A 25,101-nucleotide genomic window follows, 5' to 3' on the forward strand; every position below is an offset into this window, starting at 1 on the left:
ATATGCCACCAGAAAGCATTGTGGGTATTCTAAATAAAGATAATTTTTAGATTATTTAACAGTTAATAAATGCTTCCATTATAAGAACAGCTGTCATGTGATTAGCTGAACTATACAGTGAGCATAACGGCGTCAAAATGTATATCTGGAAGCATAAATTGTCATTGTTGTGAGTTTAAAACGCTACAAACAATACGAATATATATGTATATATGTGTATTTTATGGCTGTCGTTAATAGTTCACTGATTAGCCTTTTAGATTTTCTTTTTGATCATTTTATTTCATAAAAAATAGGTGGGATTCAGCTTTCTGCTGTGAGCACCATGACAGTGAAGCGCATGGTCGACATAGTGGTGGTAGGGAAAGAGCAGCTAACCGGCAAGACTATACTTTCAGGGATCATTTCTATAGTTTCTGACTTGAGAAATGTGTTTCTAAAGTGTTTGGTCTCGCTATCCACGATGAAGAGTTGGTGATACTCTTTCCTGAGCGCGAAGCGGGCAGAGAGACTTGATTCAGTTCTTATGCTCTCTGCTTTTGATGACCGTTCACTGTTTCCTTCGGGGACAATGAGGGAAAGAGTATGATCAGAGTGGTAGTGCTTACATGTTGAAAATTAAAAATGATCGATGAATCAAGTTAGTAGTTGACGTTCGCGTTGGTGCGGTGTATTTACTTTATTCATAGTTATTTTCCGCCACAAAAATTGGAGGCCCTATCAATATTATGTGACGTTTTCTCAAGTACTGCTGATGTATTTGAACTCTACTTTGTTATATCAAATGCCACTTAATTAATGATGATATAATTAGTTACTAGTTATTTTACAGATTATGATTTTACCATCTCTAAACTACATGATAAGCTTAGACAATATTCGTTTTTATAGAATAAATTACCTAAAGTATCCAAAATGAACTGAACTTCCAGCAGCCACAACATTAAACTGTTGCTTGCATGTTAATGAATCAGTAATAATTCTCCATTATTATATAACATAACTCCCTAAATGTGTGCTTTGCATTTGGTACTTTGAGTTTATTTTGCTAATTACACCTCTGTACTGTACTTAAAAAAGTTCATACAGGGCTTTTACCTGAAATGGAGTATTTTTTTGGTGCTTTCCCTTGTGTAAAGGATCTGAATACTTTTCTCACCACTGTCTGTTAAGTATACTGGCAACCTTTACTAAACATCTTGTGCCAGTATTCAAAAGTGGAAAGTAACAATCTACTTTTATGCAGTGATACTAAATTTGTCTTTTGCCCTTAACTTTATATGGCAGCTGGAGTGACTTGTTAGCTTACATAATAAGGTTTCAGCTGCTTAGGCGTTTTTTCCAGGAGGGATATTGTATGTTAAAAAAAAAAAAAAAGATGGAAATTAAATTGTTACAGCCAGTCATAACATATTATTTATTGTTGTACGTTTTTACTAGAATAGAAGAGTTTCTCCATCATTTAGTGATTTTATTGGGATAATTTTAGATGATAAGCGTACTAAAGTAGCATTATTTCCCACAGGCTTGAATACACAGACGCTGTTTTTACATTATGTGGGCTTGTCTGCTGAGTTTTTTTTGTTGGTGTGGACCAGAGTAGGCGGGTTTTTACTCCACCTGCCAAAAAGACCGCCGGCCGGGACGAATTCCGCTCTGCTGGCCTGGAGAAACACTCAAAAACGTTGAAACCAAAAAAGCAACAGTGGCTTTCTTCTCCCTGTGAATAGCTGTAGTGTTGGACCGCTCTGTTGTGTCAGTGATTGACGTGAGAAACTGGAGGAGGAGGATCCTGTCCTGGGTCCTGGTGTAGGAGACACAGTTCAACCTGCATGGTGCGGTCAGACACTTCATATGGGACAAGAAGAGAGGAGTTCATTTAAACTTGTCCGTGGCTAAGGATGGATAGTTTCACAAGCTTTTCTTCTGGAGATAAAGGATTTTAAATATACTTTTCACGCAGTCCAGGCGGAAACATGAATCACAAATGATGTTTAACATTTCTATAGATGGAGGCTCATTCTCTAAGAATTTGGAGGACTTCGACTCCATTCGCAGTGTTCTCCTTTACAGGTCAGTAAAGACACCACTCGTGGTAGAAATATTTTGGGTTTTAACACGTATTTAAAGTGCTTTTGTTTGGCTGGAGGCTTGATGCCAGCGGTTTGCTGAATACCGGAGGGGATTTAAAAAAAAAAAAAAAAAAAACCTCGTGCAAAGTTTGCAAAGAGGGTGAGGAAAGGGAGGAAAAGTGCACTATGTGTGAATTTAAAGCTCAGCAAAGCCAGACAGGCAATTTTTCTTTTTATTGCATATTCAACTCCAGCATCCCCCTGCAGACATTTAGTCGTTGTAGCAGTCAGAAGTTAGTTTGAAGCGACATTATCGTGCCTTCATTGTGCAACTACGATTGTTATTTTGATGTATAGTAATATTTGTACAGCCCCGTGTGTTAATAAAGCGGTTTTAGTCATTTATGGTATACATTTATAGAGGGGTAAACTAAATTTAAGTTTCCCGTAGATTAAAAACCGCAGGCTGCGGTGTTGTCTGTGGTCTCTGCATTATTTAATGTGACGAGAGCTTCACGCTGCCAAGTTAAACTGGCATTCCCTCTTGGCTCGTGCAACTCTGCTCCGAAAGCTTCTTCGTTGTCAGGGGCAACCGCGCCATCCACCAATGAGAGCGGGTGCGTGCGCGTCACGTGACTCCACCAGGGCGCTCGTCAGTTCTGAGCAACATGGCGTGAGTGTATCACGGTTCGTTTTTCTTCTAAAAAAAAGTTAAGCTGTCGAAGACGCATTTAGAGGTTGCGTGCGAAATAAAACGTTTTATGACCAAATGGCCGTCGCAAATGCCCACCACTGTAGCGGAAAAGCTCTTTCTTGCGGTCAAACGGAAGAAGATGGTGCCGAGCACGACACCGGTAGTGACTGTGAATCCACATCATCGAGTTTCAGCTGCTCCGACTACTCAGAGTAAGAAGATAAAATGTCTCCGAGACTACAAACAAACAAAACAAACCTTTTGGACTTGCAGCCGACAACACCAGACCTCCTAAAGCTACTACAGATTGTCTAATCTGGTTGAACAAGCTAGTCCACAGAGAAGCTATCTTTGTATGTGAGAAGGAGATGCTGTAACATGACACTTAAACAGTCATGTTGATGTTTTACATAGCAGATATTAAAGTAGGCTGTGTTATGTGACTGCTATAGATCATTTATTTACTTGTATAATCTACATATAGTTGTTTTGTGACTTGAAAATGGCAGATTTAGTCAAAGATGGAGTGTCACCTCCTCCCTTGTGCTTTTCGTAGCTTTGGGGAGTGTTCACAAACATGTGAATGGGAGGTAAGCCTTCATTAATAATTCTATGCATCTTGGCATCCTCAGAAAATGTATGGATGTCGCGCCAATGAGCAATAACTGAAGTAACTAAAAAAGGGGAAAAAAAGGTTATTTTGACTCAATACCTTTATCACTCTGAAAACATGATGACATAGCTATTCCTAAATACTGAAACTATACTGATGATGGGGGATATTGTAGAGAAAATAACTGATAATTTGTTTGTGACACATGATGGCAGGCAAGTAGAGGCATTATTGTGCATTTCACTCAACAGACAAATAAGTAGGAAAAAAAGTGACTCTTCAGTGCAACTTTTAAGACCAAGAAAAGACAAATAAGCTTTTTATCAAAATATAATGATAACCACAGTCTAAAACAATATCTATTCCTACATCATCCTAGCAGTACATCTCCCGGCTTTACTACTGTCACCCTCTCTTCCAAGTTTCCACTCTGTATTTGATACGAGATATCTCTCAATTCTCTTCCTCTCAGTGACTTGGAACCAGAATGGCTGGATGACATCCAGAAGAATGGCGAGCTCTTCTACCTGGAGCTGAGTGAGGGCGAAGAGGAGGCTGCATTGGCACAAGCTGCCGCCAATCAAGGCGTGTCCACTAACCACGTTCGCTTTAGCGAAAAGGAGGCAGAGATCATCACAGAGCAAAACAAGAAGCAGCGATGCGGCTCAAGGATGAAAGGTGAGCCCACGCTCAAGAGACTAGCGAGGATCCTGAGGAGAAAACACTGGCCCTCTCAGCACAGAGGGAAGGATGGGGGAAAAGACGGCTCGACATTATCATCACCTCCAACATCCATCCTTAAGAACCAGCTAGGCCAAAGGCAGGGTGTGACTGTTCAGCAGCAGCAGCTGAAGGAAGTGTGCGTCTACCTCAACCCTAAACGTTTAGGAGGTTCGTCTGCACCGCTTTCTAACAGTGGAGGCCTGTTGGAGGCTCTGCTGGGGGTGGTGCATCGTCCCTCCTGGATCACAAGACAGGGAGACCCTGCAGGAGTCACGCAGGAAGAAAGACTGACTGTGCATGGATTGATTCCCAACAGTCCGGCCATCAAATGTGGCCAGATCTTAATTGGTGAGACAATATCTATTAACAAAACATATGTTTTTGTTTTTGTGTTCACGGTCAGCTGAAATAGCCTCACTGTCTTTTGTAGACAGTTTTAAAAAGGAGTATGAAGGTAGCCCACTAATACTATATTAGTTTCTCTGAAAATACAGGGCTGTTCCTTATAAGGTCATAGGATAGATACGTTTTGATCCCAAACTCATCAATTATGTCAGAGCTGCAAGCTGGTCCTATATTAAGGGAAAGGAGCAAAAACAAGGAAAGATATATCTCCTCTAATGTTCAGAAAAGGTCAAGAGTTATCCTAACCTGTTAACAAGTTCCCGATGAGGCGATGGCATGTGAACATACCCTGGTGGAGTAGGGATTGTATCTCAGAAGCTCAACATTAGGGAGAAAAGTTCACTTAGATAGAAATAGTAGATTTTGTGACTAACTTTTGTTCTTTTTGTTCACTCTCAAATCTCAACATCACAACAGGTAAAATGTAGCTGTGCAACAGTAACAGTATGATTTCTGTAACAGTCATCTGTAGAGAACAGCCCTAAATTGTTACAACATAGTCATAGTTACACAAAATATACAGAGATTTATTTAAGAAAAAAGGTCTTAAACCTAAATAATATTACATAAATATATTCTGTAGGAATATACTTCAGGTACTTGTCTAGGTTTGTCACACCTGGAAGTGGAGCTGTGTGTTAAATCCATAGTAAGTACTTCTAAACATTCATCATATCATTATTATAGTGTTAGTTTTCAACTCTGTGTCGTAAAACCACAAAATTCTTGTTTAAACTGTGTGTAGGATGTTTAATAGCTACTTCACATGGCCAACTCTGAACTAAAACTATTCCCAGTGAAACTTTTAAGCACAGTTTAGTGCAGTGAATGACACCATAAACGCAGGCCTGCTCCTGTAGAAATGGTAATCTGTCAGTTTGAAAGTTAGACATCTCTGTAGTGATTTTCTCCTATCTTGGCTAATCATTGGGCAGTTTTTACTCGCAGACAGAGGAATGCCAGTTGTGCTTTACCACAAATGACTACCCACATGAGTTACTGTTTAGAGAAGCTTTTATGCAGCATGGCTACATGCTTAAACAATTATAGTGGTTAAATACCTGAAATAGCTCCGTTACTGAGATGGTGTGCCTCCCTGCACACAAGCAGGTGAAGCCCTTTACTGGACAACAAAAACTCCCTTTATTTATCTATTTGGTGCACAAAAGCGCAGTTAGTCAAATGATTTTACTGACCATACACTCTCTATGATTGTAACTACTGCAGCACAGGTTTAATGTAATTTTATCCAATTAATGCCATCAAATAAAATCAATCAATCATTAGTTAAGTGAGTATTCAATGGCTGCCTAAACCTGGGTAAAATAAACGTTGTTTATACAGTATCAGGCAACTTGTTGATCTGATCTTGACTTTCAAGTGCTTTTCAAACAGTTTAGTAGTTATCTTACAGCTTTTTTAACATACACTAGCAGCATTATTTATTAGCACTGTTAAATAGCTATATTTGGTAGCATTAATCACTTTCATATTTACTATTTGACCTACTGATAAATGCTCCTTTTCTATGTTTTATGCTCAGGTGATGTGCTCGTAGCAGTGGACGATGTGGATGTGACCTCAGAGAACATTGAGAGAGTTCTGTCCTGCATCCCAGGACCAACACAGGTTTGTTTGTTTGTGTAAATCTGCTAAAAATAAAATAAATCAGTTTTTAGTTTTCTTGAGAGTCGTTATTAATTGGTACTGGCTGTCATGAACACAATGCTATATGTTAAAGGTGACAAATCATGTGCATTTCCTGGTCTATATTTATTTTCTGGGGCTTTACTGAGGCATCTTTGCATGATTTACCATCCAAAAACTCCTTATTTATCTTATACTGGCTCTTTACACAGCCCCTCAGTTCAGCCTTTGTCTGAAACAGGCCGTTTTAGCTCCTGTCTCTTTAAGGCCCCCCTCCCGATGAGCCCACTGTGTTCTGATTGGCCAGCTTCAGGAAGCTGCCCGTCGGCAGACTTCCTGAGGCAACATAAACAAAGAGTAGTTGTAGGATTTCACTTATTTTTCTCATTCGTTACTCAAAATGAAAACTTCTCAAACACATCCGTACATGTTCAAGCCCAAATCTGATCCAGAATATGTGAGTGGACAACGTGAACAACCCATGGAACAACCTTAGTAACAACCTTAGCAACAAAGACTATTGAACGGACGACTGTTTGTGGTTGTGTGCGAAAAATCTGTCATCACGAGGAGGAAGTAGAAGTAACATTGCAAACGGAGCTTTCAGAGGAGGATGAAGCCCTGGCTTTTGACTAGCAGGGAGCATTTTTACATACATTCACATAAAGTTTTGGAACTTTGACCATGTTTAACATAAACATCCAACATCATAACAGTATAAAAATAACAAAAAATCATAAAAAGCATGTTATGCACCATTTAAACAAGCTATGCAGCGTCTCTGCCAACATTGGCTGCATCTCTTTGTTTTGTGTATCCTGTTTTCATATTGGATTAACCTTCTAAATCTAAAAGGTAACATTTAGGTCTTCAAAATTTAAGCTCGTCACAAACAGCAGACTTGAACAGTAAATATAGACATTAAGTTACTTTGAAACCCATTTGTACTCTTAAGCTGCTAAAATGCGTATAAAAAGCAGAAGCCAGCACTGTTTGACGTTAGAAAACCCTCAATTACCAAGAAATGATCCTTTGATCGGTTGCTAAAAAATCCATAGTCTGTGCCCCTGTCGTGCATTTTCACCAGAAAGCAGACCATCAAACAGTAGGAATTTGTAAATGACAGAGTGCGCATGGGGTTGATGGCAAACATGGCGGATAGAGTGCACTGCGGTGCGACTCTTTTTCAGTGGCACAGGAAGCTCACGGTTTTGTTGTGGGATCGAAAGCTCAGCTGATTAGAAGATGTAGTCGGACTCGGAAACAAAATTACATTGTAGGGAAAGAGAGAGGGAGATTTTTTGGAAAAATACAAGGTTCCTCAGGCACCACGATGACTCTGAAAAAACTTGAAATAGAGTTGTATTGCAGACAGATTGATTGTTTTGTGTGACGGAGGACGGTTTTTCTGTTTTCTATGTGGCAGTGCTCCCAGATGGAACGTAGACAGTACTTATTATGTTTGGAGGTACAAATATTAGTATTAAAGTCAGTCCACCGTGCCCTTTGCTAACCCTTATAGCCGAAACGAGCTACAGTTTCTCCTTTTGTGAGTGTGTGTGCATGAGTGTGATTGTGTGTGTGTGTAAATGACTGACATCAACAGGCTGGAATTCCAGTGAGAGCACAGTCCAGTCTAACCACATCCTTATTATTTAGGATGAGAGAAAGTGCTACAGTTAGCCTACTCAGCCTCTTTTCCCAATAATTTCTTAAATTTAGGGTTTGCCTTTTTTGAAACTTTTCTTCCACTGTCAGAGTCTGAGCTCGATCCTCAGATCAGACAGGAAAGCTGTTTCTTGAATCCTCGAAGAAGGCTGAAAGAGACTGAAGATACAATAGCTTTAAATCCATTTTACATTATTACCTCTGTGTCCAGGACTGAGTGACCCAGTCAGAATTGAAAGGAACATCACATGGTTGGTGGTTTCGCCACTACCAGACTCTTCCTTAATAATACCCTTAAAATTGGCCAAAATGGCTGCGAGCCCAGATGTAGGCGCCTGCCGGAGAGGCGGGTGGCCTGTGGTTAGTGCTGACAGACCTTGGAGCGTTCTGGGAGTGATCGTTGGATTAGAAAAATACAGTTTCAACATTTGTGACCAGGGAATATGATATTTCTTTTTCTTAAACACATTTGGTAGGCACCATATGGTCTAGGAGAGAGATACAGGCTGCCCACCTTTTTGGAAAGTAATACCCACAACACCTCATGTATTTCTATGAACATACTAAATTGTTTTCTTAGTTGCACGACACAAACAGTGTAAGCAGCTGTACATACAGTTGCTTCATATTTTGTGTTACAGTCAAACACCAAAATGTAGCTGGGGCGTGTCGAGGGAAGATGTAGTGGTTAAAACTTATAACTGGGTCTGCAAGGTCCCCGGTGGTTTGAGGTCAAATCCCAGCAGAGACTCCACTGTGCTGGCAGGCATTCAGCTGTTTCCTACCAAATGCCTCAGAACAAGAAAACTACTCCAACTGTCTGTATTCTCTTTGCAGGATATTCCCCTTACATCAAATGTACACAGTATTATTACACATAGAAGTACAAGTACAGTGTCTCTGGCTATAATATTACTTCTAGCTGCACCTCACTTTACTTCTTTACAAGAGAAAGATCATTTCAAACATATTTAAGCATCACTGTGCTTTACGCGCAGGCTCACTGATGTGCTAAAGGTCACTATAACTGCTGTTGCTGCTGTAAAGGTACATCCTCACACTTTTAGGACTCCTAACAAATCTTTCTTGAACAGTCCAGCCGTTTGAAGCAGAGACTTCATAGTTCATAAGCACATTCTGCTAACCTTTAGGATCCAGCTGCTCTCTCTTTCTCTCTCACATCTGGACTCTGGTTCTGATTTACTTGAATTAACATCAGTTTAGCTCCATAGTCGGCCTCTCTAGCGCTGACAGGTTTCAGCCCAGGGTCAACACAACGTGCGAACAGGTATGCCACCATAGCATTTCTGTAATGCACACCTTCTGTGCTGCATGAGGAGATATGAAGCCTTTCTTTGTTTGCAATTTATTTTAATGGGATTGTGAACATTTTAGCAATGTATTGCATTTAATGTAGTTTGTAAATGTGCATATGTATATATGTATCATATAATCTTGTGCAAAGATGTGTATCTTTGCTACATGTAAGTGAAAGTCTGGAGAAAGTTGAATTCTTATGTACAGTATCTTAATTGCAGCCTCTATTAGATATAATCTTACTGTACAAGACTTAAAAAGAGGTTTGACAGACTGTTTTATCAAAGGCACACACGGAGTTGCAGCTCCTGCTCCTTCTGTGCATCTTGACTGCATGTGTTTCCATGTGCGTGCTTGTTGGATTTCCATGCAGCTCTGTTTCTGTTTCCACTGTAACTTTCTATGAATGGCAGTGTAAAATAAGAGCACAGGGGTATGGAAAGTAAAAAAAAAAAAAAAAAAAAAGAAATACTGCATGAACGAGAGAGAGAAGATAGGCCGTCTGTTGTCTTGCCACTGTTTCTTGAGCTTGCAGCAGTCTGGTTTTAATTTAGTCAAACACACTCAGACAAGCACACACACACACACAGATCCCTGCTATTTGTTATGCTGCGGTTAAGTCTGGATATCTGCGTCACTTTCTCTCTGACAATCGCCATCCTGCTTTTTACTTCTCTGCCTTTTTTCCTGAATGAACAGGTAATGATCGAAGTTTTCCTCCCTTTTGGAAGCACAGCACACAAGCACACCTCTATTTTCCTAAAACAGATGCATGAGCACTCTTAAAATTTCTTGCCAGATATAATCATGTTGAGCCACAGTAACTCCCCTAATTTTTTAAAATGAAGGAAAACTCTGAGACAGACTGGTAGGCAGGCTGATGATGATTATATTTTAGTAGAATAACAGATTTTTCCTTTTCTTCCTGTTTAAATGTGGTCTCTTTCACACAACTTCTCCTATTCTTTCTGCTCCCTTCTTCCATTACTGGATTTGTTAAAACCATCTCTCCACCTTCTCCATCTTCTCCTTCCACCTCCTCCAGGTGAGGCTGACCTTGGAGACGGCGGCTCCGGTGGACGGAGGAAGCGCCGGCGACGCTTTGTCGGCTCGTAAGACGAAGGCCTCTCCACCGGTCAGCCAGCTGGTACGTCTGCTGTGGGGGGAAGACACGGCCGAACTCCAGATGTCTATAGGTCACATCCCGCACATTGTCATGTACCTCTCGCTGAAGCTGGACTCAGCATCGCCGCAAGAGGAGGTAAGTTTGTATAAAATGTTTTGACGTGTTCTCATCCAGGTATTCACAGCGTTGACATTTTAACACAGACGATAATGTGAATAATCAACAATAAAGACTTCAGTCTAAACTTCAATTTAAAGTATTAAAAAGCAACATCTGTTTTGGGCATAAAGTGACGGGGACGTGCGACACTGCAATAATACCATAAACAAAGTCGATCACCAGAAAATTAATCGGCAACTATTTTAATAATATAATAGTAATTTTTAAGGAAGAAGGGTAAATATTTGCTGATTGTAGCTTCTCAAATGGGAGGATTTGATACTTTTATGTGTCATCCATGATAATAAACTGAATATCTTTAGATTTTGGACTGTTGATCAGACAAAACAAGACATATGAAGACATCTCCTTGGGCTCCAAGAAACTGTAACAGGCTTTTTTTTTTTTTTTTTTTTACTGTTTTCTGACATTTTATAGACAAAATGATTAATCAGTAATGAAAACAATCATTAGCTGCAGTCGTAGTTGTGATAGTTGAGCTGCTGTTTGTAATTTAGCGCTCAGTGATTATAAAGACTGAGTCAGTGTTGGAAAGGAGACCCGTAGATGTGGAAACCAAAATGCAAGACATCAAACGAGGAAGTGTATGTATAAATGTATGAATTGTACTGGATGTTTTTAGTTGCACACCTTTTCATTATGCATGGTTTCCCCTCTGGATCCACAAAAATACTTAACAAAGTCTGAACCTCGTCAGCCTATTGATCATAAAATCTCATTTTATGGTTATCTTAAATTTAGAACAGCTGTAAAGCAAAAACACAGTTTCTGCTGTTGTGGGTTTTAAAAAATGTTGGCTGTAAAATACTGGTGGAAAAAAGCTATTGATTTAACCAAACCCCACCCACTGGAAAGTACTTCAACCAGAGCAGAGACTTTATGAGGGACCTTTCTGGTTCTTCTGGTCAAAACGCTAGTAAAGTTCCTAAAAAGGTTCCTGGGAAAGTTCCTTTGGTAGGAAACAATTTGTTATTAAAGAGCAGCACACCTTTCGTGGCAGTCAGGTGTGCGGTAGGTGCTCAGAGTAGCAAATCGTTAATATTCCACATAAGGTCAACTTAAATTATAATAAGCAGAACATGAAGGCTGTTGTTGGTTTCCAAAACCTGGATGACCACATAGATTTACATCCCTTTGGAAAGAAAATGAGGAAACTTGATCCTGACTTTGTGGTCGAAGGCACCCACGACTCTGAGCAGCCATATTAAAACCAATAACATACAACTGAACAGAGGAGTTTAATCATCAAGTGTATTCTGATAATTGAATATTAAAAATGACTTGAGTTATGTTGGAAAGCCCGAACCGAGGAGTGAAAAGCTCTTTCTGAATTTCTCTGATGTGAGTCAGACTCTTCGGAGGACTACTGCTCTGGACGGCCTCCAACGCCTGCGGGAGCAAATAACAGAAAACAGAGAGAAAGTGGAGACTCTCTGCCCCCCTGCACAGCTCCTGTCGGAGGAGAAAAAAAAAAAAAAAGATCCGCCATTTTAACTTTGTGAACTTTATCCTCTCTAGCGTGAATCCACACATGCAATTTTGGCTGAAGTAAAGCAGTCTATAAACAAAAGTATTAAAAAAATGTTTAATTTTTTAAATTGGATCCATGCAGCGGGAGCTGTTCTACATCCCATACGGTCGGCTTGTAGTGATGTGTTAATCCCAGTATGTTTACTCGCTGAGAGACTCATTTGCTTACCGACACCCTCTACACTGTAATCACATTTCCCATGTGGACGACTACTGGCTGGTTTATGTTTTCTTTACGGTTGTACTTCATGCTTCTGCAGTTCCTTCTTGTGTATCTGCATGCCAGATTTTTTTAAATGTTAACCTAAAAGGCAGCGGAGATAGAGAGTACGGCTTGTCTGGAGCCACATTAGCCAGTCAGCGGTTGATTTTCTAAATGACAGTGCCGTGCAAGAACCCGCGAAAACTCTGACTTTGATTTTTTAGTCCTTTGATTGTAGGGTTGCAGAAATCAGAGAGGTTCAGCGGTTGTATTTTTGAGTTTTAGCTGTGTGATGACTTTGGGATCTGAGTGTTTTTTTTGTTGTTGTTTTGTTTTTTTGTGTGTACAGACATAACTAAAATGTTTTTACTGTGTCGGTTGGTCTTCAGCAGCACTCAGAGACTTTTAGTGGGCCGCCTGCATACGGTTTTGACCCCAAGGTGAATATCTTCCTTAGGCAGTTGCTTGCGTCTTTGTTCTGGTTGCCAAGGCTACAAAGGCCCGTTCATTCAAGGTTTTTATCCCCTCACCCACCTCTACGTCCTCTGATCCTCTCAGCAGCTCGCCTCTTATCCGCCCTGGTATCCTTCAAAGTTGCCCGCATGCCGACAGGAATACTAATATCACAAACAATACACTGAATTTGCCCAGAGCGCTCTCTTCTCTTTTCTGCTTTGTGGTTTGTACTAAAGTGTTTTTTGGGGTTTTTTTTTTTTTACTGTGACATCTGGTCCTGCAGATTTTCAGATTGCAGGAATAAACGTTTTTTTCATCCAGGGATAAATACCAACGTAATAATGATATGGTTTTGTTGCAAACTATTTTAAAATGCACAACCGTTTCCCCAAAAGTGCAATGAGTTTCTCTGAGCTTCAGCTGAGCGCCTGAAGCTGCCTGTGAATTATGTGCGTCGTGACGTTAAAGCAACATGCTTTGTTTGTTCCAAAGTGAGATTGTTTTGGACAGTAAAACTGAAACCAACAAACATTGTTGAGGTGAGAACAACCATGCAGCGGTTCATCCATTCATGCCATCATCCAGAGGAGACATATATTTTGGTATCTTTGGTGTCGCTACCCAACAATAGACAAATACCACATTTTTATGAGACTATTTTTCTGCTGATAGGTTAACCAGATATATAATTGCTGCTGGATATATAATTTTCATGACACGGATATGCCAAATTGCTCCATGTGTGTGTGTGTGAGTGCAGGAGGAGATCTTGTATCAGTATCCGGTGTCTGAAGCATCCAGCCAGCTGAAAGGAGTGAGGGGGATCTTCCTCACTCTGTGTGACATGCTGGAGAACGTCACAGGAGGGCAGATCATCAGGTAGGTGAAGCAAACAGCTCGTCCTGAACCTCAGGTTTGGAGTAAACAAATCATAACTCAACTTAAAACACCAGAAGAGAAATAGTGTGATTGCTGGAGTTAAACTTATAAAGTCGAGAAAATCTTTTGTCATGTTGAGTGTAAAGACAACAAACTAAAGACTGTCAAGGTTTTTATGGAAGTGCTGTAGGAAGCGTTTTAAATCACCAGTAACTGTAAAATAAAATGCAACCCACAATTTTTATATAACAATTTAAGCGGCAGGATGTTTTGCTTGCAACTGCATCTTCATCAGGTTAAACTGTCTGTTGGGAATGAAATCTAATAGTATAATGGTTTTAATAGCTCATAGTTATATTTCATACCAGTAATACTGTCAGTGCAGGTGAAATCAAGACCACGTTCCTGCCTAATCCTTCAACTTTCCATCATGAAGAGGATCATTCAGTGCAGTTTTCTCTTTTGTTTTTGCTAAAAGTTATAATCATACAGTGAGTCGTTTTTCCACCTGCTTTGTTGTTGAAAACAAATCTCAGGTAAAGAACCAAGACCCTCTTTCTAATTTTCTATCAAACTGAAACCAGTGGCACAAATAAGATGCTGAAACAGCGTCTGCAGTTGTCTTATTTATATTAACTATAATAATATATCAAAAATAAATGATACATGATGATAAGAACTGTCCACTCAGGAAAACAATAACACCTTATTCCTTGTTTTCTATCAGATTGAACCCACAGGATGCAGTGTGCGACGCTGCGATTGTCTTATTTACATTAATTATAAAAATATATCAGAACACGTGATAAACGATGATAAAACGTTACTAAAGATGTAGGTCAAGTTCTTTTTGTTGCAGTCCTGCTTATTCTTTACTTTACTTTTCTGCCAGTTCAGTGTTGGATGTTTTGAAAATCAACACAGTTCAGAGTTTAGTCTAAACCAACAGTGAGCTGTGAGAAAATCTTGGTATTTCCGGGCCTCTATTTAATGTTAAGAATGTAACAATTGTGTTAAATCTGTTTTAACTTTTCCACTCTGTTCCTCCATTTTTCACACTCTCATTTCACCTTCTCCCCTTCCTCCTCTAATCCTTTTTTTTTTTTTTTTTTCTTTCCTCCTTCCTTTCAGTTCATCTCTCCTGCTCGGGAAACATCTGGTACATGTGGGCTACTGGAAGGAAAGCAACAGCCTGCTGGTCATCGGTCTTCCTGCTGATAGGTAGAGGGAAACACCTTCACACACACACACACACACACAGATCACTGAGAGTCTGTGTGTAGATAAAACACAGTGAGGATCAGTTTCATAATGCAAGTGTAAGATCTGACAGCAGATTTTCAGGGTATCATTTTTTTATTTTTTTTTAAATCATGGCTCTGCTGTGGTAATAAATTTTCAGAGCATGACGTTTGCTCGAGGAACTAACTACTTCTGGAGAAGAGGAAAGACATTTAAGAGCACGATCTGTAAAAATAATTGAAAGGGACCATCCGTTTTTTTCTCAATTTCAGCGAGCACATGTGCTTCTTTTTGTCCTTAGTCGGCAGCATGAATACCTCTTTAAGGAGCATGTGGTTGTAAAATGGGTTCTTGAAATGAGTCATATTAGCCCTCTTTTTTTTTTTTTCTTATTTTTATTCTTAGCAACCAGATCAACTCAATCAGTCATCATAATGGTTGAGAAAAAAATCATTCATGCTTAAAAGTTAATGGATAGATTTTTAAGGGGACACCCACAATTATTTATAAACTGTTTTCCCTCGTGGCTTCTGGCTGTTAGTCCAAATATTTGATAAGCAGTAGATCTGCTGAAGCCGAAGTTTATCCAGTTCTGCGTTTTTGACAGTTTTCCGTTTTCCCTCCAGGGTTCCACTGCTGTATCTGCAGACGGTGGTGGGAGACGTAGTCCGGACATTAAAAGTGATGTACGGCTCCTTAGACAGGTTGGTTCGGTTGTAGCTTTCTTGTGGTTCCGCTGGGAGAGCGGCGTTTTCCCAGGTTGAAACTTTTCCCTCTTTCTGGACGTCATTTTTCTTATATATTTTACTGCGAAATATACTGAAATGAAAATAGTGTGTTCCAGCAAATCAAAGCAAAAGGTGATTCCCAGCTGGTTTTTGCACAAAGTTTTCATTGTCCCTCAAATATTCTTCCATTCCTCCTCTTTTTTTTCTCCCTAAAATATAAACATTCTTCTTCTGATTTCCTTTATTACTGGAGTGTGTTATAATGACAGCCCTTTGTCAACGTCATGGTGTCCTCCGCAGCGCGTTCTGTAAGGCGGATCATGCTCCCAGGCTGGACCATTTCTTCTGCCTGTTCTTCCAGCAGCTCATCCAGCCGTCTCGCTTGAGGGACGGTTTCTCAGCCCCGCCCCCCGACGTCTCAGGGACACTTTTCCTCGACGGACTGCCGGCGGTCCGATGGCTCACACTGCCTCCCGAAATCAAGGTGAATTTCTGTTTGTGTGTGTGTGTAAAGACCGGTAGAAGATTTTGAAGGGGTTTTTTCCATGAATCAGTCATAAACACAGCAAAAAATAGTTTGTTTCTGTTCCCGGTAAAGCAATTTGAAGTTGAATTGTTGCCGTCTCAGTGCAGCTATGGCGCCCTCTAGTGTCCCCTGTTAATAATAACACAAAATTTACCTGCTGGATTTCAAATTAAAGTTTTATTCATCATTTAAGAAAATGATCTCCATGAAGATATTGAATCATTGCAGGAGCAAAGAATGTAGATAACAGGATATACAAAAACATAAAGTTATTCAATGTTATTAAGATGATATTTGGTTTTCTTTTCTCTACAGGTGGAGGTGGATACTGTTCTCTCTGATTTTGAGTCTTCTGATTTTGGAGAAATGGTGAGCAACATTTTCTTTATCAGTAATGGACGGGATGTTTGAAATTATTTTCACAGATCATACCACTAAAACGATTTCCTGTCTCCACTTTTCCCTGAAATGTATAGTACCACTTATTATAAATAATATGTTAAGACATACAGATAATAAGCATCTGTGCTTCTTGTCCTGGTGCTCATTAGATGGACGCACATGTAGTTGAGACGCCATCTGTCTTTTGGCTTTAGAGGCGTCTTCATCAATGTCTGTGTATTTTTAATGAGAAATTTATGAGGTCTGCAATGTTCTCTGTACATGCAGCATTAACTGAAGGACAAAATGAGAGAGATTATTATTGATTAGTTAACTAAGGAAAATGAGACAGACGACCACAATTACAATAATTACTGACCTGTTGGCGTGAGTGTACTCAGTTGGTAATTTTAAGATCAAAAGCGTGACATTTTTGAGGATATTTTTGAAAATTTGTAAATAAATATCAGTTAGAACATTTTATGAAATGAAGATACTGTATAACATAATTGAATAAATCTCTTCTGCTACGTCTAGCTGTCAGTTTGTCATTGTTTTATCCTCCTGTTACATCTGATTCCACCACCATCTCATCGTTTTTTTGTTTTTTTTAACCTTGGTCTTTGTTTCGTCTCAGTCTGAGGACTTCTTCGGCCTGAGGCGTCTCTATGTGATTCTCGGCTCCTGTCTGTTCTACAAGGTAAGCGTCACCGCTGTGTGTAGCAGTGATTGTATACAGAAGACGACCTTTCACACACGATAACCAGATGAGCTTGTTCTCTGACTCAGTGACAAATCATCAGCCTAATCTCTGTGAAAATGTCAACTATGTTGAAAACAGAGAAGGACGACTTTGAGCAGCAGACTGTTGTATTCTTTGTTACAAAAAAAAACAAAATAAATTCTCACATGATCATCTAATTAACCAAAAAGATTTAAAAAGGCTTCTTGTACCAAATGCATTCAATTCTAAAACATTAATTTCTTCCTGCTGATTCCTTCAATAATCCACTGTCTCCCCTCTCAGTCCTACCTGATCGCCAACCATCTTCCTAAAGAGGACCTGCTGGACGTGTGCCTGTACTGTCAGCACTACTGCCTGCTGCCGCTGGCGTCTGAGCAGCGGGTGGGTCAGCTGGTCATCTGGAGGGAGGTGTTTCCTCAGCAGAGAGCCAACAGCACCAACAACAGCAGCAGCAGCAGCAGCAGCACAGCGACGGGCTACAACCAGCCTCAAGGACGACACTTCCTCCTCATAGTGGGGCTGGTAAGGAGATGAATCGTTACCTTTTGTCATTGTTGGAAAGTCTTCTGTTCTCTGAGACGATTCAGATTATCTTTTAACATCTTTTAACAGCCAGTACGAATGATTACAGTGATGAAAACCTCTTTCAGCGTTGATATGGACACCTGACTGTTGTTTTAACATCCTCTTGTTATCGATCTTCGTCTCATCTCAACAGTCTGTTCCTTTTTGTTGTCTGTTTATATTTATATCTTTTCATTGTACATATGATATATTTCTCTGCTTGTGTTTATTTGTGTCTCCACCTCAGAGACACTTCATGCAGTGTGTGCTGTTGGAAGCAGGCGGATGTGCGTCGCCAGCGTCGGGCTCTCCAGGACCTGATTGTGTTTATGTAGATCAGGTGAACTCTATATTTTATTTTATTCGTCTACGTGAAGAAAAAAAAAAGCAGCTCTGTGATAGGTTAAAGATTCTTCTTCATTTGTCCTGTGACATGTTTGTTCCTGACCTCAGGTGAAGGCGACCCTGCTGCAGTTGGAGGTGTTGGAGGCGGGTATTGAGGAGCGCCTGAACGCTCCTGCTGCTCCCTGCCTCTCCTGCGCCGACTGGTTTCTCCCCGCCGCCACGGCCCGCGACCGCCTGGACAGCCTGGCTTCTTCCTCCCCCGTCCTCAGCAAGCTAGCCGGGGCGGTCAAAAGCTCCTCATCGGGGTCCAGAGGCCGCAGCCTGTTCGGGGAGAAGGCGCGGAGGCCCAGCCCCCAGAGGAGCCTGTCAGACAGCGGGAGCGAAGGACAGACGGACGCCGGGTCAGGATCAGGTTCATCCATGGCTCCCGGCCTCAGTCCGCATTCCACACCGGACTCGGCGAGGAAGCTGGGCGGTCGACGGGACTCGCTGGGATCTGGAGGGTCTGATGGGAGCGGAGGCAGCGGAGGACTCTTCAAGGTACAGCTGTAGTCTAAACTATGAGCAGGTTTTATTGGACGTTGAACAGTGTTTTGATATTATATTGACAGTTTTAATCAGTTTTTTTGTTCTACTATTATACTTCTGCTTGTTGCTGTTTTTACATCAGACCTCCAGGATGAAACACCCGAACCCGTTCTACCTGGGCACCCTGAAGAAGACTCTGACGGAGAAGGAGACGGAGGAGATGTACAACACCATGAAGTGTGTGATAGGAAATAATCTTTTTCTGCGCATTGGAATTGTTGCTAAAAGGCTAAAAACCTTAAAACGTTCTCAGCTACACATTCATTATGAAACCATGAGCCCTCATAGTGAACTAAACCTCTGCGTCCTGTGTGTGACAGACTGACCTCAGGCGCCGAAAACACCTTGTTCCACTACGTCCTGATGGAGACGGTGCAGGGAATCTTCATCGCTCCTACGCACAAAGAAGTGGCTCAGCTCAGCGGCTCCATTCACCCGCAGCTCATCCGTAACTTTCACCACTGCTGCCTCTCCATACGAGCGGCGTTTCAGCAGAGTCTGCCGGCCAGGGTGAGATTAAAAACCTCAGACCAGAACTCATGAAACTACACTTCATACTGTTCTTGGTAAAAAAGGAGCTGTTGTAGCATTTATCTGATCCCTGATCAGCACGACATTGAATAATCTCTAAACTTTCCACAGTAACTTTGTGTTTGTTTTAGATCCCGTCTTTCCAAAAAGAAGACAAACTATCAGAATAAGTTCAGCTAACGACTAAAGATTAATTTGCATCAACAGAGAAAACGGTGTCAAGTTAAAAAACCAAGTTGTTACCAAAATGAGACCAATCATGTATCATCATGTATTCAATATTATCTCTGTGAGAAGGAAAATTGTTGCTCAGATGAAGCAGCAGTGTTGTTTCTCCCACTGAACATACTTTACACGAAGTGGACCCACCTCAGGCAGCTTATATGCTGTAAAACCACATGCTTTTTTTATTTAGGCTACAATAAAACAGTTACTTATTTTACTAGAAAAAGTTCATCTCCTGCTTGTCTTCTGTGGAGAGTTCAGTTCTTCTGTTTAACCGTCTGGGGAAAGTAAACTTATGCGTAATAATGTTCCTGTGATTTTTCTCTCCTGCAGGGTCGGCGGACAGCAGACAGGCCTCAGGGCGGCGGTTGGGGTCTGGGACCGGTGAAAGAACACGGGGTCCTGTTCCAGTGTAAACCTGAGAACTGGACCGACCAGAGGAAACCTGCTCCCACCATGACGTACTGGGTCATCGGGTACGAAAACTTCATTAAAATCTTTGTGTTTTTATGCACTAAGACTGCGACTAACGATTATTTTCATTATAAGTTAATCTGCTGATTATTCAACTGTCATATATGAAAACAAAAAACAGCAAATTTTTACATTTGAGAAGCTCGAATCATCAAATTTTTGGCTTTTTTGCTTGGGAGAAATGACTGATAGCTGATTTATTTTCTGACGATCGGCTAATCGTCGCAGCTCACAATTATTTAGGAGACAGCTGATTGATGGTGGACGCTCAGGAAAAACAGGTCTAGTAAAACCCAGTTTTACACCAGTGGAGAGACCCGAGGAATGCACACATTCAGCTTTCTGCTTTACTCTGGTCGTAGCGTATCGTCTCCAGGGGAGTGATCATTGTCAGGAAACTGGAGATATAACCGATGTCAAAGGACATAACGGTGAAGATTTACGACAACTTTGTCTGATGCAGAACTGCTGTAATAAAATAAAAAAAAATTAAAAAAGCAGTCAGTTCGAACAAGAAGCTCCTCTGTGGGTTTGGACGTTGGCTTCATTCAGCGTCTGTATTTCAGATTGATTATATAAATTAATTTGTCAGAGACAGATAAATGATAACTAAATTTATTCCGTTTCCAGCTCTTCCTGCTGTGTTATGACTGGCAGTATTTCTCCAAAGGAAAACCGTCCCACGTTGAATTGATTGATGCTACTTTGTGTTTTTCTGAGTTCAGTTTGCGTTGGAGAAACTCCCAGATTCAGAAATACAGAGAGAGAGAGAGAGAAAAGACTGAGGGCAGAGGGGTCAGAGACGGGGTCTAAAGAGGGGATCCAAGGGAGAGAAATGCATCATGGGAGAGCGATGCAGAGCCTTACATTGAAGCTGCTTCCTAGAGGAAGAAGCAGGGAAACAAACCGCTAGAAAAACTACAAGTTTCAAAACTTCTTTCAGGTTTTTAACCGTTTTCAGCTTCATTCTTCACGTCAATAAAGTTACAATTTATCTTCCCTTTACTAAAATGAGCTTTTCTAAAGTGGAGATGAAATGATAGAGGCCATTTTAACCCTTTAAGATCACATCCCAGGTATATTGTGCACCTATTTATCAATATATGCCAAAAAAAAAACAAAAAAAATCAATTTCTTTGTATTCTCATATCAAAACCCAATCATGTTTTTTTTTTTCCTGTGAAACAAAATATGACGTGTGCTTACGTGGGCTTGAACCAACCAATAATATCATGACATCCACCCATCAATCAGCTTTAACCTTTAGCGGCTCAGAGCTCATTATGACACGCCCACTTTTCAACGTTCAAATCAGATTCCTCCCAACGTCACGTCCCTCCTGTTTCACTCGGAAATACGTCACGATACAGAAGTTAGATACTCTTAAAATGCCCTTTCATCTGGACTTTAAGCTTAGTTTAACATCATGTGTTTTTGTACAGATTTATATCAAAATATCTACGTTACAAACAGCTGAAGTCTCTATGAAATTAGCTTTTTATCTCTATTTAAAGTCTTTGCGCCGTTTCCCTAATCTGAGCCTTTTTCTCACTTCCCAAATCTCTGTTTTTTTTGTCTTTCAGACGGATGTTGCTGGAGCCCGTCCCTCAGGAGTTCTACGTGTGTTTCCATGACTCGGTGGCGGAGGTTCCTGTAGAGATGGCCTTCAGACTCTCCTTCGGTCTGGCCTTGTGACGCCTCGCCTTCCTTCCAACAGATCAGCGGCAACACGGACACACAGAGACACTTTTTCTTGAACTCTTGCAGCATCAGTTTCATTCTCAGGAAAAACGGCTCAAACTGTTGGAAGCACCGGAGAGTAAATTTGGGGATTTTTTTTGTTTTGTATGCTATTTGTCCCAGTTTCTGTGGGATCATGTAAAATCGGCTACACGGAGTCTTAATCTCACAACGTGCCTTCATTTCACAGATGGTTTTCTGCAGATAACGGCAGAGCGTGACTGTTGCCTTTCAGCGGCGATAAGCAAATCACAGGCCGACTGCTGACCTCAAGTTCAAACCCTGGTCGTTTTTGTGCCTTGTTGCTCATCGGAATAACACGTTCCGCAACAAAAAAAAAGCACTTCTGAGCTCTCCAGAGACGTATGCTCGGGATTTATGCGTGTGTGTGTGTGTGCGTTCATAACAAGCCACTGAATCAGTGAATACCTCAGACTCCTCGGTGTAAACTTCTGATGAGAGCAGACGCTCTGACAGTTTGTTGCTGTAAAGTTTACAAAGCTGGACCAATAAAAAAAAAAAAAAAACACAAAAGGGTTTGATGTTTTCACAAATTGTGTTCAGCGGTGGAAAGGCATTTCATTTGTTATTTAAGTTTGTATGTACAGTTTTGTATGGAGTCACTTGTTACAAAAATGAACGTTGTGTGAGATTAAAAAAGCGATTCAGTTTCTGTTTTATTCTTTCAAATCAAACATGCTCGTCATCGACGACCCTCGTCAGTCTTAAGAGCATAATTTTTTTTACATTATTAACAAAATGAAAAATAATCCAGCTGGTGGAAACAACACTAGCGTCTCAATACTGGTACAAAAATATGCATCTTATGTCTTCAAACGGATCCTCTTCAAATCATAAATATTATGTTTGAGCAGCACACAGATTGAGACCTTAAAAAATGTACATAATTGAGTTGTGTAACGAGCTTCACTGCAGGAAAAACATAATTAATATGACACAGCTGCAAACAAAACTAAGGTAAGTCTATAAAAAGTTGATCCACGTCACACTTCAGAGTCCTAAAAAGATTTATATTTGAAGTGTAAAGCTCAAATTATACTTCTCTCTTCCATGTAGTTTCCATCCTCTTCATCCGTTCAGACTGCGTCCGGTTTGGAGCGTCACAGTTCAGGCTGCGCTCTGCACGAGCAGCAGGTTCCTCTTGTAGCACTCGAGGCTGCAGAGAGGAACCCCGGTCTTGGAGCAGGAGTACTTCTTCAGGTTGCTGCACCCGTTGACCCCGCAGCTGGCGGGAGATGGAGGTGGAGGACAGGGAGGTGCAGAGGCTGGAGTGGGGACTCCGGTGGGGAAGGAGATGGTCACGCCCTGGACGGAGTCGCTGTAGCGGACCATAGGACACTGACTCTGCTTGGACTTCTTCTCTTTCATGCTTTTAATCTTTGCTTTGCTGGTTTTCGTCAGTCTTTCTATTGTCTGGTTCTTGTTCTCTTCCGCCTTCTTGGCGGCCTGCAGGCGTCTCTTTCGAGCTCGCTCTTCCCGCTTCTGCATCATCTCTGCGGTCATCTCCTTCTCCTTGTAGCCCATGGGGAGCTCCAGGAGAGGCTGGATCTGCTGCTTGTGTAGCAGCGCTTTCTGAAGAGGGACACAAATGCAAAAAAATTAAACATCACAGAGCAACTTTAAACCGCAACGTTGATTTCAAGTCTTTCCTGCTTCTTCCTCACCTGTCTGGCTGTGAGCAGCGACTCGTCCACTTCCTTCTTCAGCTCTCCGTTGTCGTCGAGTTCTCCCTTCTCCAGAGCGTCCAGCCACCTCTCCTCCTCGTCTACAGGCCCGCCCATCATAGAGTCTGAGTCCATGTCTGGTAGAGGAGACGTTGCCAGGTTACTGTCTTCATCTGACAGAACAGACAACAAATAAGATAATTTCATTGTCCAACTAAGGTCCGAAAACTGTCTTGACCTTTGATACAACTCAAAAACTACGAGTGTGAAGTTGGACTGGATTCACTGAGCTCTTGACGAAGCAAAAGTTACTGACGTGAATCAATCAGGAGTGTTTGTTGAGGACTAAAGGTTTTCTTTAACATTCAGCAGATGGCTGAAGACCTTTAAATAAACATTTTAAAAAAGGATCAGACCAGTGTGTTTACAAGTTTCACTCCATTACTATGAATTATATTAGTATATATTGTGTCCTCTACTTTTTAATCAACCATTTTTATATCTATGCTTTACTGTTTTACATTTTTGGATGTGATGTTTCTACTTTTCTAGCGATACATTAGTTTGAATTCATTTCCAGGCAGCAGTGGTTCAACTCTTTTTTTGGTTACAATTACGCAAAGTTTACTTCTGACCCCTCAAAAACAACATTTGGAGACGAGTAGAAGAATTCTTTTTTCTTTCTTAAACCTTTAATCATCTTCAGACCTTGTGGCTGCCAAACAGTATGAAAATCAATAAGCAGACTTGTGAACATCAAGTCAAGCATTTATTTTCTGATATTTAGCTTTATAAACTGTATACAAACATTTAATAAATGGTTAATAACACACTATAATGTAGTTGTTAGCTGACATAAGTGTTCATCAATGTATTTAGAGCTGTAACAATTAGTCAATTAATCAATCAGTTGATCAACAGAAAATAGATGGCCAACTATTTTGATAATCGATTAATTGTTTTTAGTCATTTTTTAAGAAAAAAAATGCAAAATTCTCTGGTTCCAGCCTCTAAAATCAATATAATACAGATGAATATTTTCTGGTTTCTTTAGTCTTCATTGATATTAATTGAAGTATCTTTGGTTTATTGACTGTTGGGACAAAACTAAACATTGGCGGACATCACTTTGGGAAACAGTGATCAACATTTTTCACCATTTTCTGATAGTCTTTTATAGACCAAAACACAGGCAGGTTAATTGATGAAAATATTTGTTTGTTGCTGCCTTAAATGTATTTATCAATAATATAACTGCTCCTGTGGACATTCAAACATGGAGGCTGGTTTATAAAGAGTGAATGAAAATATATTAAAACACAGTTGTAATGATATAAAATGTCTTCATAGGAGAAGTTATATAATTGTTGACAAATACTGTAGATTGTAGATTGTAGAACACTTAAAATGTCATTATAACAGCTTATAACTACATTATAGTGTGTTATAAACTATTTATTTAATGTATCTAAACCAGGTTGTATGATGTGATCTCTCAGAAAATAAATTAATGGTAATCTTGATCAGACGGATAAAGAAAGAAGCTCTGCCTTATGCACCAGCAGCATCACAACAGTATGATAATTAAACCTAAGATAACGTAAATACTCTCCTATCAGGATCTAACTCACCCAGCCAGGCCCGGTACTGCTCCAGAGGCACAGAGGGCTCCTCATCATCGTCATCGTCATCATCGTCGTCGTCATCATCGTTGTTATCGATGATCATCAACGGCGAGGGAGGACGAGCCACGCCGGGATGCACAGTGAAGGTTGGAACACTGGTAGAGACAAACAGACAGACAGCAGCTCTCTA

General features: G+C 40.6%; 2 protein-coding genes and 1 non-coding gene across 10 annotated transcripts in view; 2 read left to right on the forward strand and 1 right to left on the reverse strand.

The window, feature by feature from the left end:
• Positions 1–22,270, forward strand: intu (inturned planar cell polarity protein). 5 transcript variants are annotated; one of them, XM_042400366.1, is made up of 19 exons: positions 1–20; positions 2,010–2,073; positions 3,323–3,356; positions 3,852–4,450; positions 6,051–6,136; positions 10,185–10,400; positions 13,394–13,512; positions 14,644–14,733; positions 15,381–15,458; positions 15,783–15,966; positions 16,324–16,377; positions 17,027–17,089; positions 17,417–17,656; positions 17,946–18,038; positions 18,152–18,583; positions 18,714–18,808; positions 18,952–19,141; positions 19,721–19,863; positions 21,445–22,270. In XM_042400366.1, exons 1-19 carry the CDS (start codon positions 3–5, stop codon positions 21,554–21,556), a joined length of 2,910 nt encoding a protein of 969 aa, XP_042256300.1. In that variant the 5' UTR covers positions 1–2; the 3' UTR covers positions 21,557–22,270. The 5 variants fall into 5 exon arrangements, with proteins under 5 accessions (XP_042256300.1, XP_042256296.1, XP_042256298.1 ...); XM_042400362.1 differs by lacking the exon at positions 1–20 and having other exon boundaries at positions 1,965–2,073; positions 3,276–3,356; XM_042400364.1 differs by lacking the exons at positions 1–20; positions 15,381–15,458 and having other exon boundaries at positions 1,965–2,073; positions 3,276–3,356.
• Positions 383–599, forward strand: LOC121890183. Its single transcript, XR_006093732.1, has one exon. It is a non-coding gene; the product is annotated as a small nucleolar RNA U3 (small nucleolar RNA).
• Positions 22,249–25,101, reverse strand: part of ino80b (INO80 complex subunit B) — a 6,464-nt gene continuing 3,611 nt past the window's right edge. For 3 of the 4 annotated variants that reach the window (XM_042400394.1, XM_042400393.1, XM_042400395.1), the window contains exons 4-6: positions 24,918–25,066; positions 23,287–23,459; positions 22,249–23,194 (exon numbers count right to left, since the gene is read on the reverse strand). In XM_042400394.1, coding sequence (XP_042256328.1) covers positions 22,730–23,194; positions 23,287–23,459; positions 24,918–25,066 — 787 coding nt within the window. In that variant the 3' untranslated portion in view covers positions 22,249–22,729. The remainder of the gene's footprint in view (positions 23,195–23,286; positions 23,460–24,917; positions 25,067–25,101) is intronic. The other variant, XM_042400396.1, reaches the window with a different exon arrangement.

This window comes from Thunnus maccoyii, chromosome 22 (assembly GCF_910596095.1).
Source record: "Thunnus maccoyii chromosome 22, fThuMac1.1, whole genome shotgun sequence".
Lineage (NCBI taxonomy): Eukaryota > Metazoa > Chordata > Actinopteri > Scombriformes > Scombridae > Thunnus > Thunnus maccoyii.

Coding starts and splice junctions, on each gene's coding strand:
- intu (XM_042400362.1), top strand. CDS start 1,988: ATGATGTTTAACATTTCTATAGATGGAGGCTCATTCTCTAAGAATTTG. Junction 6,137..10,184: donor GCATCCCAGGACCAACACAG/GTTTGTTTGTTT, acceptor CACCTCCTCCAG/GTGAGGCTGACCTTGGAGAC. Junction 18,809..18,951: donor GAGATGTACAACACCATGAA/GTGTGTGATAGG, acceptor TGTGTGTGACAG/ACTGACCTCAGGCGCCGAAA.